Genomic DNA, 13,774 nt, shown 5'->3' on the forward strand with positions numbered 1-13,774 from the left:
AACTGTTACCTCAGAACTGCGAAAACTGACTTCAGTGAGTTCAAGGCAACTGGAAAGTCGGGAATTATATATACAGTGAGGGGGAAAAAGTATTTGATCCCCTGCTGATTTTGTACGTTTGCCCACTGACAAAGAAATGATCAGTCTATCATTTTAATGGTAGGTTTATTTGAACAGTGAGAGACAGAATAACAAAATAAAATCCAGAAAAACACGTGAAAAATGTTATAAATTGATTTGCATTTTAATGAGGGAAATAAGTATTTGACCCCTCTGCAAAACATGACTTAGTACTTGGTGGCAAAACCCTTGTTGGCAATCACAGAGGTCAGATGTTTCTTGTAGTTGGCCACCAGGTTTGCACACATCTCAGGAGGAATTTTGTTCCACTCCTCTTTGCAGATCTTCTCCAAGTCATTAAGGTTTCGAGGCTGATGTTAGGCAACTCGAACCTTCAGCTCCCTCCACAGATTTTCTATGGGATTAAGGTCTGGAGACTGGCTAGGCCACTCCAGGACGTTAATGTGCTTCTTCTTGAGCCACTCCTTTGTTGCCTTGGCCATGTGTTTTGGGTCATTGTCATGCTGGAATACCCATCCACGACCCATTTTCAATACCCTGGCTGAGGGAAGGAGGTTCTCACCCAAGATTTGATGGTACATGGCCCCGTCCATCGTCCCTTTGATGCGGTAAAGTTGTCCTGTCCCCTTAGCAGAAAAACACCCCCAAAGCATAATGTTTCCACCTCCATGTTTAACGGTGGGGATGGTGTTCTTGGGGTCATAGGCAGCATTCCTCCTCCTCCAAACACGGCAAGTTGAGTTGATGCCAAAAAGCTCCATTTTGGTCTCATCTGACCACAACACTTTCACCAGTTGTCCTCTGAATCATTCAGATGTTCATTGGCAAACTTCAGATGGGCATGTATATGTGCTTTCTTGAGCAGGGGGACCTTGCGGGCACTGCAGGATTTCAGTCCTTCACGGCGTAGTGTGTTACCAATTGTTTTCTTGGTGACTTTGGTCCCAGCTGCCTTGAGATCATTGACAAGATCCTCCCGTGTAGTTCTGGGCTGATTCCTCACCGTTCTCATGATTATTGCAACTCCACGAGGTGAGATCTTGCATGGAGCCCCAGGCCGAGGGAGATTGACAGTTCTTTTGTGTTTCTTCCATTTGTGAATAATCGCACCAACTGTTGTCACCTTCTCACCAAGCTGCTTGGCGATGGTCTTGTAGCCCATTCCAGCCTTGTGTAGGTCTACAATCTTGTCCCTGACATCCTTGGAGAGCTCTTTGGTCTTGGCCATGGTGGAGAGTTTGGAATCTGATTGATTGATTGCTTCTGTGGACAGGTGTCTTTTATACAGGTAACAAGCTGCGGTTAGGAGCACTCCCTTTAAGTGTGCTCCTAATCTCAGCTCGTTACCTGCATAAAAGACACCTGGGAGCCAGAAATCTTTCTGATTGAGAGGGGGTCAAATACTTATTACCCTCATTAAAATGCAAATCAATTTATAACATTTTTGACATGCATTTTTCTGGATATTTTTGTTGTTATTCTGTCTCTCACTGTTCAAATAAACCTACCATTAAAATTATAGATTGATAATTCCTTTGTCAGTGGGCAAACGTACAAAATCAGCAGGGGATCAAATACTTTTTCCCCCACTGTACACTACCGTTCAAAAGTTTGGGTTCACTTAGAAAATACCTTGTTTTTGAAAGAAAAGCAAATTTTTTGTCCATTAAAATAACATCAAATTGATCAGAAATACAGTGTAGACATTGTTAATGTTGTAAATGACTATTGTAGCTGGAAATGGCTGATTTTTAATGGAATATCTACATAGGCGTACAGAGGCCCATTATCAGCAACCATCACTCCTGTGTTCCAATGGCACGTTGTGTTAGCTAATCCAAGTTTATCATTTTAAAAGGCTAATTTATCCTTAGAAAACCCTTTTGCAATTGATGTTAGCACAGTTAAAAACTGTTGTTCTGATTAAAGAAGCAATAAAACTGGCCTTTAGACTAGTTGAGTATCTGGAGCATCAGCATCTGTGGGTTCGATTACAGGCTCAACATGGCCAGAAACAGAAAACTTTCTTCTGAAACTCGTCAGTCTATTCTTGTTCTGAGAAATGAAGGCTATTCCATGCGAGAAATTGCCAAGAAACTGAAGATCTTGTACAACGCTGTGTACTACTCCCTTCACAGAACAGAGCAAATTGTCTCTATATAGCCAATGTATAGCTTCGCTATTGTTATTTTATTGCTGCTCTTTAAGTATTTGTTACTTTTATTTCTTATTTTTGTAGGTATTTTTCTTAACTGCATTGTTGATTAAGGGCTTGTAAGTAAGCATTTTACTGTCGTATTCAGCGCATGTGACAAAATAAAATGTGATTTAAATAACCAACTTGGTGGTTTGGCAAAGTGGGTGGGGTTTTATCCTGCCTGTTTGGCCCTGTCCGGGGGTATTATCAGATGGGGCCACAGTGTCTTCTGATCCCTCCTGTCTCAGCCTCCAGTATTTATGCTGCAGTAGTTTATGTGTCGGGGGGCTAGGGTCAGTCTGTTATATCTGGAGTATTTCTCCTGTCTTATTCGGTGTCCTGTGTGAATTTAAGTATGCTCTCTCTAATTCTCTCTTTCTCTCTTTCTTTCTCTCTTTCGGAGGACCTGAGCCCTAGGACCACACCTCAGGAATACCTGGCATGATGACTCCTTGCTGTCCCCAGTCCACCTGGCCGTGCTGCTGCTCCAGTTTCAACTGTTCTGCCTGCGGCTATGGAACCCTGACCTGTTCACCGGACGTGCTACCTGTCCCAGACCTGCTGTTTTCAACTCTCTAGAGACAGCAGGAGCGATAGAGATACTCTGAATGATCGGCTATGAAAAGCCAACTGACATTTACATTTGTCATTTAGCAGACGCTCTTATCCAGAGCGACTTACAAATTGGTGCATTCACCTTATGATATCCAGTGGAACAACCACTTTACAATAGTACATCTATATATTTTAAGGGGGGGGGTTAGAAGGATTACTTTATCCTATCCCAGGTATTCCTTAAAGAGGTGGGGTTTCAGGTGTCTCCGGAAGGTGGTGATTGACTCCGCTGTCCTGGCGTCGTGAGGGAGCTTGTTCCACCATTGGAGTGCCAGAGCAGCGAACAGTTTTGACTGGGCTGAGTGGGAACTGTGCTTCCGCAGAGGTAGGGAGGCGAGCAGGCCAGAGGTGGATGAACGGAGTGCCCTTGTTTGGGTGTAGGGCCTAATCAGAGCCTGAAGGTACGGAGGTGCCGTTCCCCTCACAGCTCCGTAGGCAAGCACCATGGTCTTGTAGCGGATGCGAGCTTCAACTGGAAGCCAGGGGAGAGAGCGGAGGAGCGGGGTGACGTGAGAGAACTTGGGAAGGTTGAACACCAGACGGGCTGCGGCGTTCTGGATGAGTTGTAGGGGTTTAATGGCACAGGCAGGGAGCCCAGCCAACAGGGAGTTGCAGTAATCCAGACGGGAGATGACAAGTGCCTGGATTAGGACCTGCGCCGCTTCCTGTGTAAGGCAGGGTCGTACTCTGCGAATGTTGTAGAGCATGAACCTACAGGATCGGGTCACCGCCTTGATGTTAGTGGAGAACGACAGGGTGTTGTCCAGGGTCACGCCAAGGTCTCTTAGCACTCTGGGAGGAGGACACAATGGAGTTGTCAACCGTGATGGCGAGATCATGGAACGGGCAGTCCTTCCCCGGGAGGAAGAGCAGCTCCGTCTTGCCGAGGTTCAGCTTGAGGTGGTGATCCGTCATCCACACTGATATGTCTGCCAGACATGCAGAGATGCGATTCGCCAGGTGCAGCACGACTACTCGCTCCAAACCCGGAAGTCAACCTTTACTCCTGAGGTGCTGACCTGTTGCACCCTCTACAACTACTGTGATTATTATTATTTGACAATGCTGGTCATCTATGAACATTTGAACATTTTGACCATGTTCTGTTATAATCTCCACCCGGCACAGCCAGAAGAGGACTGGCCACCCCTCATAGCCTGGTTCCTCTCTAGGTTTCTTCCTAGGTTCTGGCCTTTCTAGGGGAGTTTTTCCTAGCCACCCCTCATAGCCTGGTTCCTCTCTAGGTTTCTTCCTAGGTTTTGGCCTTTCTAGGGAGTTTTTCCTAGCCACCGTGCTTCTACACCTGCATTGCTTGCTGTTTGGGGTTTTAGGCTGGGTTTCTGTACAGCACTTTGAGATATCAGCTGATGTAAGAAGGGCTTTATAAATACATTTGATCGATTGATTCATGGGAGTGACTGATTTATTGTACAGAGGAGGAATCCCTTCTATCACTGATTGGCCCAGAACAGGGGTAGGAGTGATGATACAACATCTCCGTTTCAAGGTTCCACCTGCCGTGTCTTTGTGAACGGATGATCTCCGCATGTGTGGTTCCCACCATGAAGCATGGAGGAGGAGGTGTGGTGGTGCTTTGCTGGTGACACTGTCAGTGATTTATTTAGAATTCAAGACACACTTAACCAGCATGGCTACCACAGCATTCTGCAGCGATACGCCATCCCATCTTGTTTGAGCTTAGTGGGACTATCATTTGTTTTTCAAAAGGACAATGACCCAAAACACAACTCCAGGCTGTGTAAGGACTATTTGACCAAAAAGGAGAGTGATGGAGTGCTGCATCAGATGACCTGGCCTCCACAATCCCCCGACCTCAACCAAATTGAGATAGTTTGGGATGAGTTGGACCGCAGAGTGAAGGAAAAGCAGCCAACAAGTGCTCAGCATATGTGGGAACTCCTTCAAGATTGTTGGAAAAGCATTCTAGGTGAAGCTGGTTGAGAGAATGCCAAAGGGGTGCAAAGCTGTCATCAAGGCAATGGGTGGCTACTTTGAAGAATCTAAAATCTATTTAGATTTGGTTACTACATGATTCTATGTGTAATTTTATAGTGTTAATGTCTTCACTATTATTCTAGATGTAGAAAATAGTCAAAATAAAAACCCTTCACTGAGAAGGTGTCCAAACTTTTGACTGGTACTGTATGTATCCGTCTTGTACATCCTTATGTTAATCTGTGTCATACATACATACATGCATTTTGTGATGTCTGGTTTTAAGAATTTGCTCTTAATTGACTTCATTAAATCAACTTTTTATTAGAATGTTCAAGAAATACAAAATCACACGTATCTGTAAACAACAGAACAGTATTATCATACACATCTGCCCGTCTTCTCCATCGGTCTTCTCCTTCCTTTCATCTGCCCGTCTTCTCCATCGGTCTTCTCCTTCCTTTCATCTGCCCGTCTTCTCCATCGGTCTTCTCCTTCCTTTCATCTGCCTGTCTTCTCCATCGGTCTTCTCAGTTCTTCTTTCCTTTCTTATTTTTCCTGAGAACAGAGAGATTATTGTTGTGAATGATTGTCCCATTGACAATTTTGATTCATTTATAATATTAAAAAAACTAAATAATCTCCAAACTATGTTTTGGCAATATATGTACATCATGCCAATAAAGCAAATTGAATTGAGAGAAAAGAGAGTCCCCTATGCCAGCTGTTAAAAACACTAAAACAACTATTATCCAAACACACAAGGAAATCAATGAAATTGTTACAGAAATTAAAACCTCGTATTTGACAAATTGGGAAAATGAAACAAACACAGAATAAACTAGATTGCTATTTGGCTTAAAGAGAAAATACAAACTCCCAGAATATCTCTACTCTGTCAGAGATACAAAACAGGAGACAGATCCAGACCCAAACACAGCCTCAGCGACCACCAACTGGCTATAAAAGGGAGACGCAAAATAAACATGGCCGCCCAAAGAGGAGCGTCTATCTGGTCACTGAACGACACGGGAGGCAGAGACAGAGATGCACTGCCTCCTCTACTGTGAGAAAAAAAATCCCAAATAAGAAAATCTCTAGTAAAGAAGTTGGGAATTGATTATCACATAAAGCGAGCATTAAAAAAAAGAATCCCCAAACTGGGAATTATTCTGGGAGAAACCAGATATATGATTTCCATAGCTGAGGAACGTCCCATGACCATTAATTCCCCGTGGTATTTACATTCTCTCTTTTTATAATCATAATTAAATGTATTGACCGAAGATTCCACAATACAACAGTCGAGCCAGCGAGCGCGCACGGAGCCGAGCCAGCGAGCGCGCACGGAGCCGAGCCAGCGAGCGCGCACGGAGCCGAGCCAGCGAGCGCGCACGGAGCCAGCGAGCGCCTTATGTCGCGCATCACTACTTCACAGGACGCATTTGAACATAAAAAATGATTTATCAAAATGTGTTTTTTGGCAGAAATGTCTTCTGGAACATGTGAACTTTCATGTGCTTAATAATAAACTTGTATGCCATCTGTAAATATGAATAACATTGTTAAATTACGAGCCTAGTTGATTTTGCCACAGAAAAAGTCAGCAACCTTCACGCTAGCAATGATTGGCTGAGATAATGAGTGGGCTGGGCATGCCGGGAGATGAGTTTAGATTGGTCTGCCATGTAGCAAGCTTCTGTCTATAACATGAGCTGGTCAGTATGATAGCTAAGGAGATGGAGAATTCTGTAAATTGATTGCAAATATGCAGACTGAGTCGAAAAGATATCACACAGAAGGCTGTTGTATAAAACACCTGTCTCCGGATTACATCTTCAAACTAAGGGCAACCGTGGCACCCGTCACAGAGGGAGAGAAGCGTCCATCCATGTATATGGGTAAGATAGTCTAGCTAGATACAGTTAGCTGGCTAGCTAGCTAACGTTACGTGTATGATTTGTGTAGTAATATTATTCGTATCTCAGAGCCATTTGCAGTGCTAGTTACAACCTAATGCTAGCTAGCTAACATTGAACCTGGTTGGTTAGCTAGCTACCTGCAGATTCATGCAGGGTAGTAACATCATGAGTTGGGATTATGGTTCATTGTTTAGCTACCTAGCTACATGTCTTAACAAAAAGACTCCACTATGCAAGTAACCATTTCACTACGGTTATGACGTCACTGTGACACAACAGCTGATGATAGGTAGCTGGTAAATTCACTCTGGCTACCTACACCGATTTCAGAGTGCAGAATAACTGACGAATTTACCAACGTTCAACACCCGTTGAATATGGCCGGTGTCAGTAAACTTTGGCTCCGGATAACATGACAACAGCCTAACCAGCTCTGCTACGGTGAGTAAAATGGTCAGAGAGAGGTGGTCTCTCATTATGTGTCTGGAAGTAGCTAGCAAGATAGCCATCGTTAGTTTGGGTGCTTGACTGCCGTGAGGTCAGAACGCTCGGGTCAATCATACTCCAAGGCCAGAGCGTCCAGTGTGCGCTCAGAGCGAAACTCTGAGTTTACGAACTGCCAACGGGCCGAGTTTACAAACTGCCAACGGGCCGAGTTTACAAACTGCCAACGGGCCGAGTTTACAAACTGCCAACGGGCCGAGTTTACAAACTGCCAACGGGCCGAGTTTACAAACTGCCAACGGGCCGAGTTTACAAACTGCCAACGGGCCGAGTTTACAAACTGCCAACGGGCCGAGTTTACAAACTGCCAACGGGCCGAGTTTACAAACTGCCAACGGGCCGAGTTTACAAACTGCCAACGGGCCGAGTTTACAAACTGCCAACGGGCCGAGTTTACAAACTGCCAACGGGCCGAGTTTACAAACTGCCAAGGCGCCGAGTTTACAAACTGCCAAGGCGGCGAGTTTCCGAACTGCCAAGGCGGCGAGTTTCCGAACTGCCAAGGGGCCGAGTTTCCGAACTGCCAAGGGGCCGAGTTTCCGAACTGCCAACGGGCCGAGTTTCCGAACTGCCAACGGGCCGAGTTTCCGAACTGCCAAGGGGCCGAGTTTCCGAACTGTCAACGGGCCGAGTTTCCGAACTGCCAAGGCGCCGAGTTTCCGAACTGCCAAGGCGCCGAGTTTCCGAACTGCCAAGGGGCCGAGTTTCCGAACTGCCAAGGGGCCGAGTTTCCGAACTGCCAAGGGAACGAGTTTCCGAACTGCCAAGGGGCCGAGTTTCCTAACTGCCAACGGGCCGAGTTTCCGAACTGCCAAGGGGCCGAGTTTACGAACTGCCAAGGGGCCGAGTTTACGAACTGCCAAGGGGCCGAGTTTCCGAACTGCCAACGGGCCGAGTTTCCGAACTGCCAACGGGCCGAGTTTCCGAACTGCCAACGGGCCGTGTTTACGAACTGCCAAGCGGCCTTTTTTCCGAACTACTAAGGGGCCGAGTTTCCGAACTGCCACGATGGCCGAGTATCCGAACTGCCAACGGGCCGAGTTTACGAACTGCCAAGGGGCCGAGTTTACGAACTGCCAACGGGCCGAGTTTCCGAACTGCCAAGGGGCCGAGTTTCCGAACTGCCAACGGGCCGAGTTTCCGAACTGCCAAGGGGCCGAGTTTCCGAACTGCCAAGGGGCCGAGTTTCCGAACGCCCTGAGCACACTCTGGCACGCCATATTAAATAAACCAGCATTTAGTCTTTAAACCTTTGGTTGTTTACCACATGGCCTCACATGTGAATCCTTAAAGAGATGGGTGGGGCTAAAGCTTAAAAGGGTGTGAACGACGCTGAATGGGTGGAGACAATGAGGAGCTCTCCAGTAGGTACCAAAACATTCAACGGACATTTTCTCAAAAGTGGGGTTACAAGTTTATCAACTTTCAAAGCAGAATAACTTTCCCATTCGTTCCTCAACTGTAGTGTCTGATGTACCATTTTCTAGCTCTGAGTCTCTACTTCATCCAATGTAAAAAACAGTTTCAAATGTTGCCACATCAGACTGAATCGAGCCGGTCGGTCACATTTGCACATCGTTATAGCGCTGTACACAGCCATAATATGACATTTCAAATGTCTCTACTCCACTGAAACTACTGGGAGAGTAATATTTACTGTTCATTCTTTGTTTATTATCTATTTCACTTGCTTTGGCAATGTAAACATGTTTCCCATGCCAATAAAGCCCTTTGAATTGAGAGAGAGGAGAGAGAGAGAGAGGCGCGAGAGAGAGGTGAGAGAGAGAGAGGTGAGAGAGAGAGGCACGAGAGAGAGGTGAGAGAGAGAGAGGCGCGAGAGAGAGGCGAGAGAGAGAGGTGAGAGAGAGAGAGAGAGAGAGTGAGAGAGAGAGAGAGAGAGTGAGAGAGAGAGGCGCGAGAGAGAGGCGAGAGAGAGAGGTGAGAGAGAGGTGAGAGAGAGAGGTGAGAGAGAGGTGAGAGAGAGAGAGAGAGAGAGAGTGAGAGAGAGAGAGTGAGAGAGAGTAAGGGTCAGAAGTCAGTGTCAACCTCACAATACACTAAACACAAATATGTCTGATGACATCATCAAAAGAAGACAGTTAGAGCACATTAACCCAGATGGATATTTCTCAATTCATCTATTCCTCTCCTCCTCAAAACAGACTGGAAAAGAAAGTCAGAGGGGAGGACCTCACCTCTCCTCCTCCAACAGGGTTGAGAAGGAGGCGAGGAATAGATGAATTGAGAAATATCCTTTTGTTTCCTCTACACGATCAGAGCACCTACCTCGTCCCCTGGACCTTAGACTGGACTCCAACAGACGACTTCTGTCCTTCGTCTCCCTTCGTCTCCTGTCCGTCAGCTCCTTTCTTTGGGCCTCCCAGTCCTCCTTTCTTCTTTCTTCTCTTCTGTCCTTCCGCTCCTCCTCCTCCAGTCTTCTCTCCTCCTCTTCCCTTCTTCAGAACAAATTGAGGGGTGGTGCGGATACTGCTCCTCTTCGGTGGTTTCTTCTGGAGCTGCCGTTTGACTTTACTGCAGAAACACAGTTATGCTTAAAATTAGGTTCTTATTTCTCAGGTTCCTGTAGCCCCTCCCCTCTGAGCCATAGGTTCCTGTAGCCCCTCCCCTCTGACCCATAGGTTCCTGTAGCCCCTCCCCTCTGAGCCATAGGTTCCTGTAGCCCCTCCTCTCTGACCCATAGGTTCCTGTAGCCCCTCCCCTCTGACCCATAGGTTCCTGTAGCCCCCCTCCCCTCTGACCCATAGGTTCCTGTAGCCCCTCCCCTCTGACCCATAGGTTACTATAGCCCCCCTCCCCTCTGACCCATAGGTTCCTGTAGCCCCTCCTCTCTGACCCATAGGTTCCTGTAGCCCCTCCCCTCTGACCCATAGGTTCCTGTAGCCCCTCCCCTCTGACCCATAGGTTACTATAGCTACTGACAACGTTACAAGCATCATTACGAAATGAGGGAGATGTTTAATTAAAGAATGGATTGACTTTTTCCAATGCTTGTTAAGGATAGTTATCACGTTTCACATTGGATCTATTAACTACAGAAAAGGTAAGACGTGTTTTTAATCCAAGGTTGTTATCTAGCTAACGTTTGCTTAGGTCCAACGTTAAATCAACTCGGAAGTTCAAAGGCATTCACAGTTCCTCCGTAGAAGCCTCTCCTCCCTCTAGGTATAATTCAGATAATACATGTCGTGACAAGACGGCAAGCTTCCTCCATTTCTTCTCTCACCTCTCCTCACCCTCTAAATGCCCTACACTGGCAGCACAGTGTGCGAGTCATCATGATTAAACCATGCGGTCCAGAAAAATATAATGCTTCGGTTCAGAATAATTTTGGTTACAACCCCTGCTAAGGGATAACAGTTACTGATTTATAACCCATCTACTACTGGATAATAACAGACAGGAAACATCAGCTAAACTCACCTGTACTGAACCTTTCCAGGCAGCTGTAAACTAACTCACCTGTACTGAACCTTTCTAGGCAGCTGTAAACTAACTCACCTGTACTGAACCTTTCTAGGCAGCTGTAAACTAACTCACCTGTACTGAACCTTTCTAGGCAGCTGTAAACTAACTCACCTGTACTGAACCTTTCCAGGCAGCTGTAAACTAACTCACCTGTACTGAACCTTTCCAGGCAGCTGTAAACTAACTCACCTGTACTGAACCTTTCCAGGCAGCTGTAAACTAACTCACCTGTACTGAACCTTTCCAGGCAGCTGTAAACTAACTCACCTGTACTGAACCTTTCCAGGCAGCTGTAAACTAACTCACCTGTACTGAACCTTTCTAGGCAGCTGTAAACTAACTCACCTGTACTGAACCTTTCCAGGCAGCTGTAAACTAACTCACCTGTACTGAACCTTTCCAGGCAGCTGTAAACTAACTCACCTGTACTGAACCTTTCCAGGCAGCTGTAAACTAACTCACCTGTACTGAACCTTTCCAGGCAGCTGTAAACTAACTGTACTGAACCTTTCCAGGCAGCTGGACACTCACCTGTACTGAACCTTTCTAGGCAGCTGTAAACTAACTCACCTGTACTGAACCTTTCCAGGCAGCTGGACACTCACCTGTACTGAACCTTTCTAGGCAGCTGTAAACTAACTCACCTGTACTGAACCTTTCCAGGCAGCTGGAAACTAACTCACCTGTACTGAACCTTTCTAGGCAGCTGTAAACTAACTCACCTGTACTGAACCTTTCTAGGCAGCTGTAAACTAACTCACCTGTACTGAACCTTTCCAGGCAGCTGTAAACTAACTCACCTGTACTGAACCTTTCTAGGCAGCTGTAAACTAACTCACCTGTACTGAACCTTTCCAGGCAGCTGTAAACTAACTCACCTGTACTGAACCTTTCCAGGCAGCTGTAAACTAACTCACCTGTACTGAACCTTTCCAGGCAGCTGGACACTCACCTGTACTGAACCTTTCCAGGCAGCTGTAAACTAACTCACCTGTACTGAACCTTTCCAGGCAGCTGTAAACTAACTCACCTGTACTGAACCTTTCTAGGCAGCTGTAAACTAACTCACCTGTACTGAACCTTTCTAGGCAGCTGTAAACTAACTCACCTGTACTGAACCTTTCCAGGCAGCTGTAAACTAACTCACCTGTACTGAACCTTTCCAGGCAGCTGGAAACTCACCTGTGTATCTTTTTAAAGCCAACCATGTAGCCAGGGACAGGACAACCTGCCTGCTTGATCACATTGGCAATACTGGAGAGAGAGAGAGAGAGGTGGGGGAGAGAGAGAGAGAGAGAGAGAGAGAGGTGGGGGAGAGAGAGAGAGAGAGGTGGGAGAGAGGTGGGGGGAGAGAGAGAGGTGGGGGGAGAGAGAGAGGTGGGGGGAGAGAGAGAGGTGGGAGAGAGAGAGAGAGAGAGAGGTAGGAGAGAGAGAGAGAGGTAGGAGAGAGAGAGGTGGGGGGGAGAGAGAGAGAGAGAGGTGGGGAGAGAGAGAGAGAGAGAGAGGTGGGGGAGAGAGAGAGAGAGAGAGGTGGGGGAGAGAGAGAGAGAGGTGGGGGAGAGAGAGAGAGAGAGAGAGAGGTGGGGGAGAGAGAGAGAGAGAGGTAGGAGAGAGAGAGAGGTGGGGGGGAGAGAGAGGTGGGAGGAGAGAGAGAGAGAGGTGGGAGAGAGAGAGAGGTGGGGGGGAGAGAGAGGTGGGAGGAGAGAGAGAGAGAGGTGGGAGAGAGAGAGGTGGGGGGGGGAGAGAGGTGGGGGGGAGAGAGAGGTGGGAGAGAGAGAGAGAGAGAGAGAGAGAGGTGGGGGAGAGAGAGAGAGAGAGGTGGGGGGAGAGAGAGGTGGGAGGAGAGAGAGAGAGAGGTGGGAGAGAGAGAGAGGTGGGGGGGAGAGAGAGGTGGGGGGGAGAGAGAGGTGGGAGGAGAGAGAGGTGGGAGGAGAGAGAGAGAGAGGTGAGAGAGAGAGAGGTGGGGGGGAGAGAGAGGTGGGAGGAGAGAGAGAGAGGTGGGAGAGAGAGAGAGAGAGAGAGAGAGAGGTAGGAGAGAGAGAGAGAGAGAGAGAGAGGTAGGAGAGAGAGAGAGAGAGAGGTAGGAGAGAGAGAGAGAGAGAGGTGGTGGGAGAGAGAGAGAGAGAGAGAGAGGTGGGGGGAGAGAGAGAGAGAGAGGTAGGGGGAGAGAGAGGTGGGAGGAGAGAGAGAGAGAGGTAGGAGAGGGAGAGAGAGGTGGGAGGAGAGAGAGAGAGAGGTAGGAGAGAGAGAGAGAGGTGGGGGGAGAGAGAGAGAGAGAGAGAGAGAGGTGGGGGGAGAGAGAGAGAGAGAGAGAGAGAGAGAGAGAGAGAGAGAGAGAGGTGGGGGGAGAGAGAGAGAGAGAGAGAGAGAGAGAGAGAGGTAGGAGAGAGGGAGAGAGGTAGGAGAGAGAGAGAGGTGGGGGGGAGAGAGAGAGAGGTGGGGGGAGAGAGGTAGGAGAGAGAGAGAGGTGGGGGGGAGAGAGAGAGAGGTGGGGGGGAGAGAGAGAGAGAGGTAGGAGAGAGAGAGAGGTGGGGGAGAGAGAGAGGTGGGGGAGAGAGAGAGAGAGGTAGGAGAGAGAGAGGTAGGAGAGAGAGAGGTGGGGGGGAGAGAGAGAGAGAGAGAGAGAGAGAGGTGGGGGAGAGAGAGGGAGAGAGAGAGGTGGGGGAGAGAGAGAGAGGAGAGAGGTGGGGAGAGAGAGAGAGATAGAGAGAGGTGGGGGAGAGAGAGAGAGAGAGAGGTGGGGGAGAGAGAGAGAGAGAGAGAGAGAGGTGGGGAGAGAGAGAGAGAGGTGGGAGAGAGAGAGAGAGGTGGGGAGAGAGAGAGAGGTGGGGAGAGAGAGAGAGAGGTGGGAGAGAGAGAGGTGGGGAGAGAGAGAGAGAGGTGGGGAGAGAGAGAGAGAGATGGGAGAGAGAGAGGGTTGGGGCGAGAGAGGTGGGGAGAGAGAGAGAGAGGTGGGGGAGAGAGTGAGAGAGAGAGGTGGGGGAGAGAGAGAGAGAGAGAGAGAGAGGTGGGG

General features: G+C 48.0%; 1 protein-coding gene across 1 annotated transcript in view; it reads right to left on the reverse strand.

The window, feature by feature from the left end:
* Positions 1-5,148: 5,148 nt before the first annotated feature.
* The window catches only part of ddx52 (DEAD (Asp-Glu-Ala-Asp) box polypeptide 52), a 35,386-nt gene continuing 26,760 nt past the window's right edge, over positions 5,149-13,774 (reverse strand). The window contains exons 13-15 of the mRNA XM_082958344.1: positions 11,944-12,015; positions 9,562-9,807; positions 5,149-5,407 (exon numbers count right to left, since the gene is read on the reverse strand). Coding sequence (XP_082814470.1) covers positions 5,380-5,407; positions 9,562-9,807; positions 11,944-12,015 — 346 coding nt within the window. The 3' untranslated portion in view covers positions 5,149-5,379. The remainder of the gene's footprint in view (positions 5,408-9,561; positions 9,808-11,943; positions 12,016-13,774) is intronic.

Source organism: Salmo salar, chromosome 11 (assembly GCF_965601325.2).
Source record: "Salmo salar chromosome 11, fSalSal1, whole genome shotgun sequence".
NCBI classification, from domain to species: Eukaryota; Metazoa; Chordata; class Actinopteri; order Salmoniformes; family Salmonidae; genus Salmo; species Salmo salar.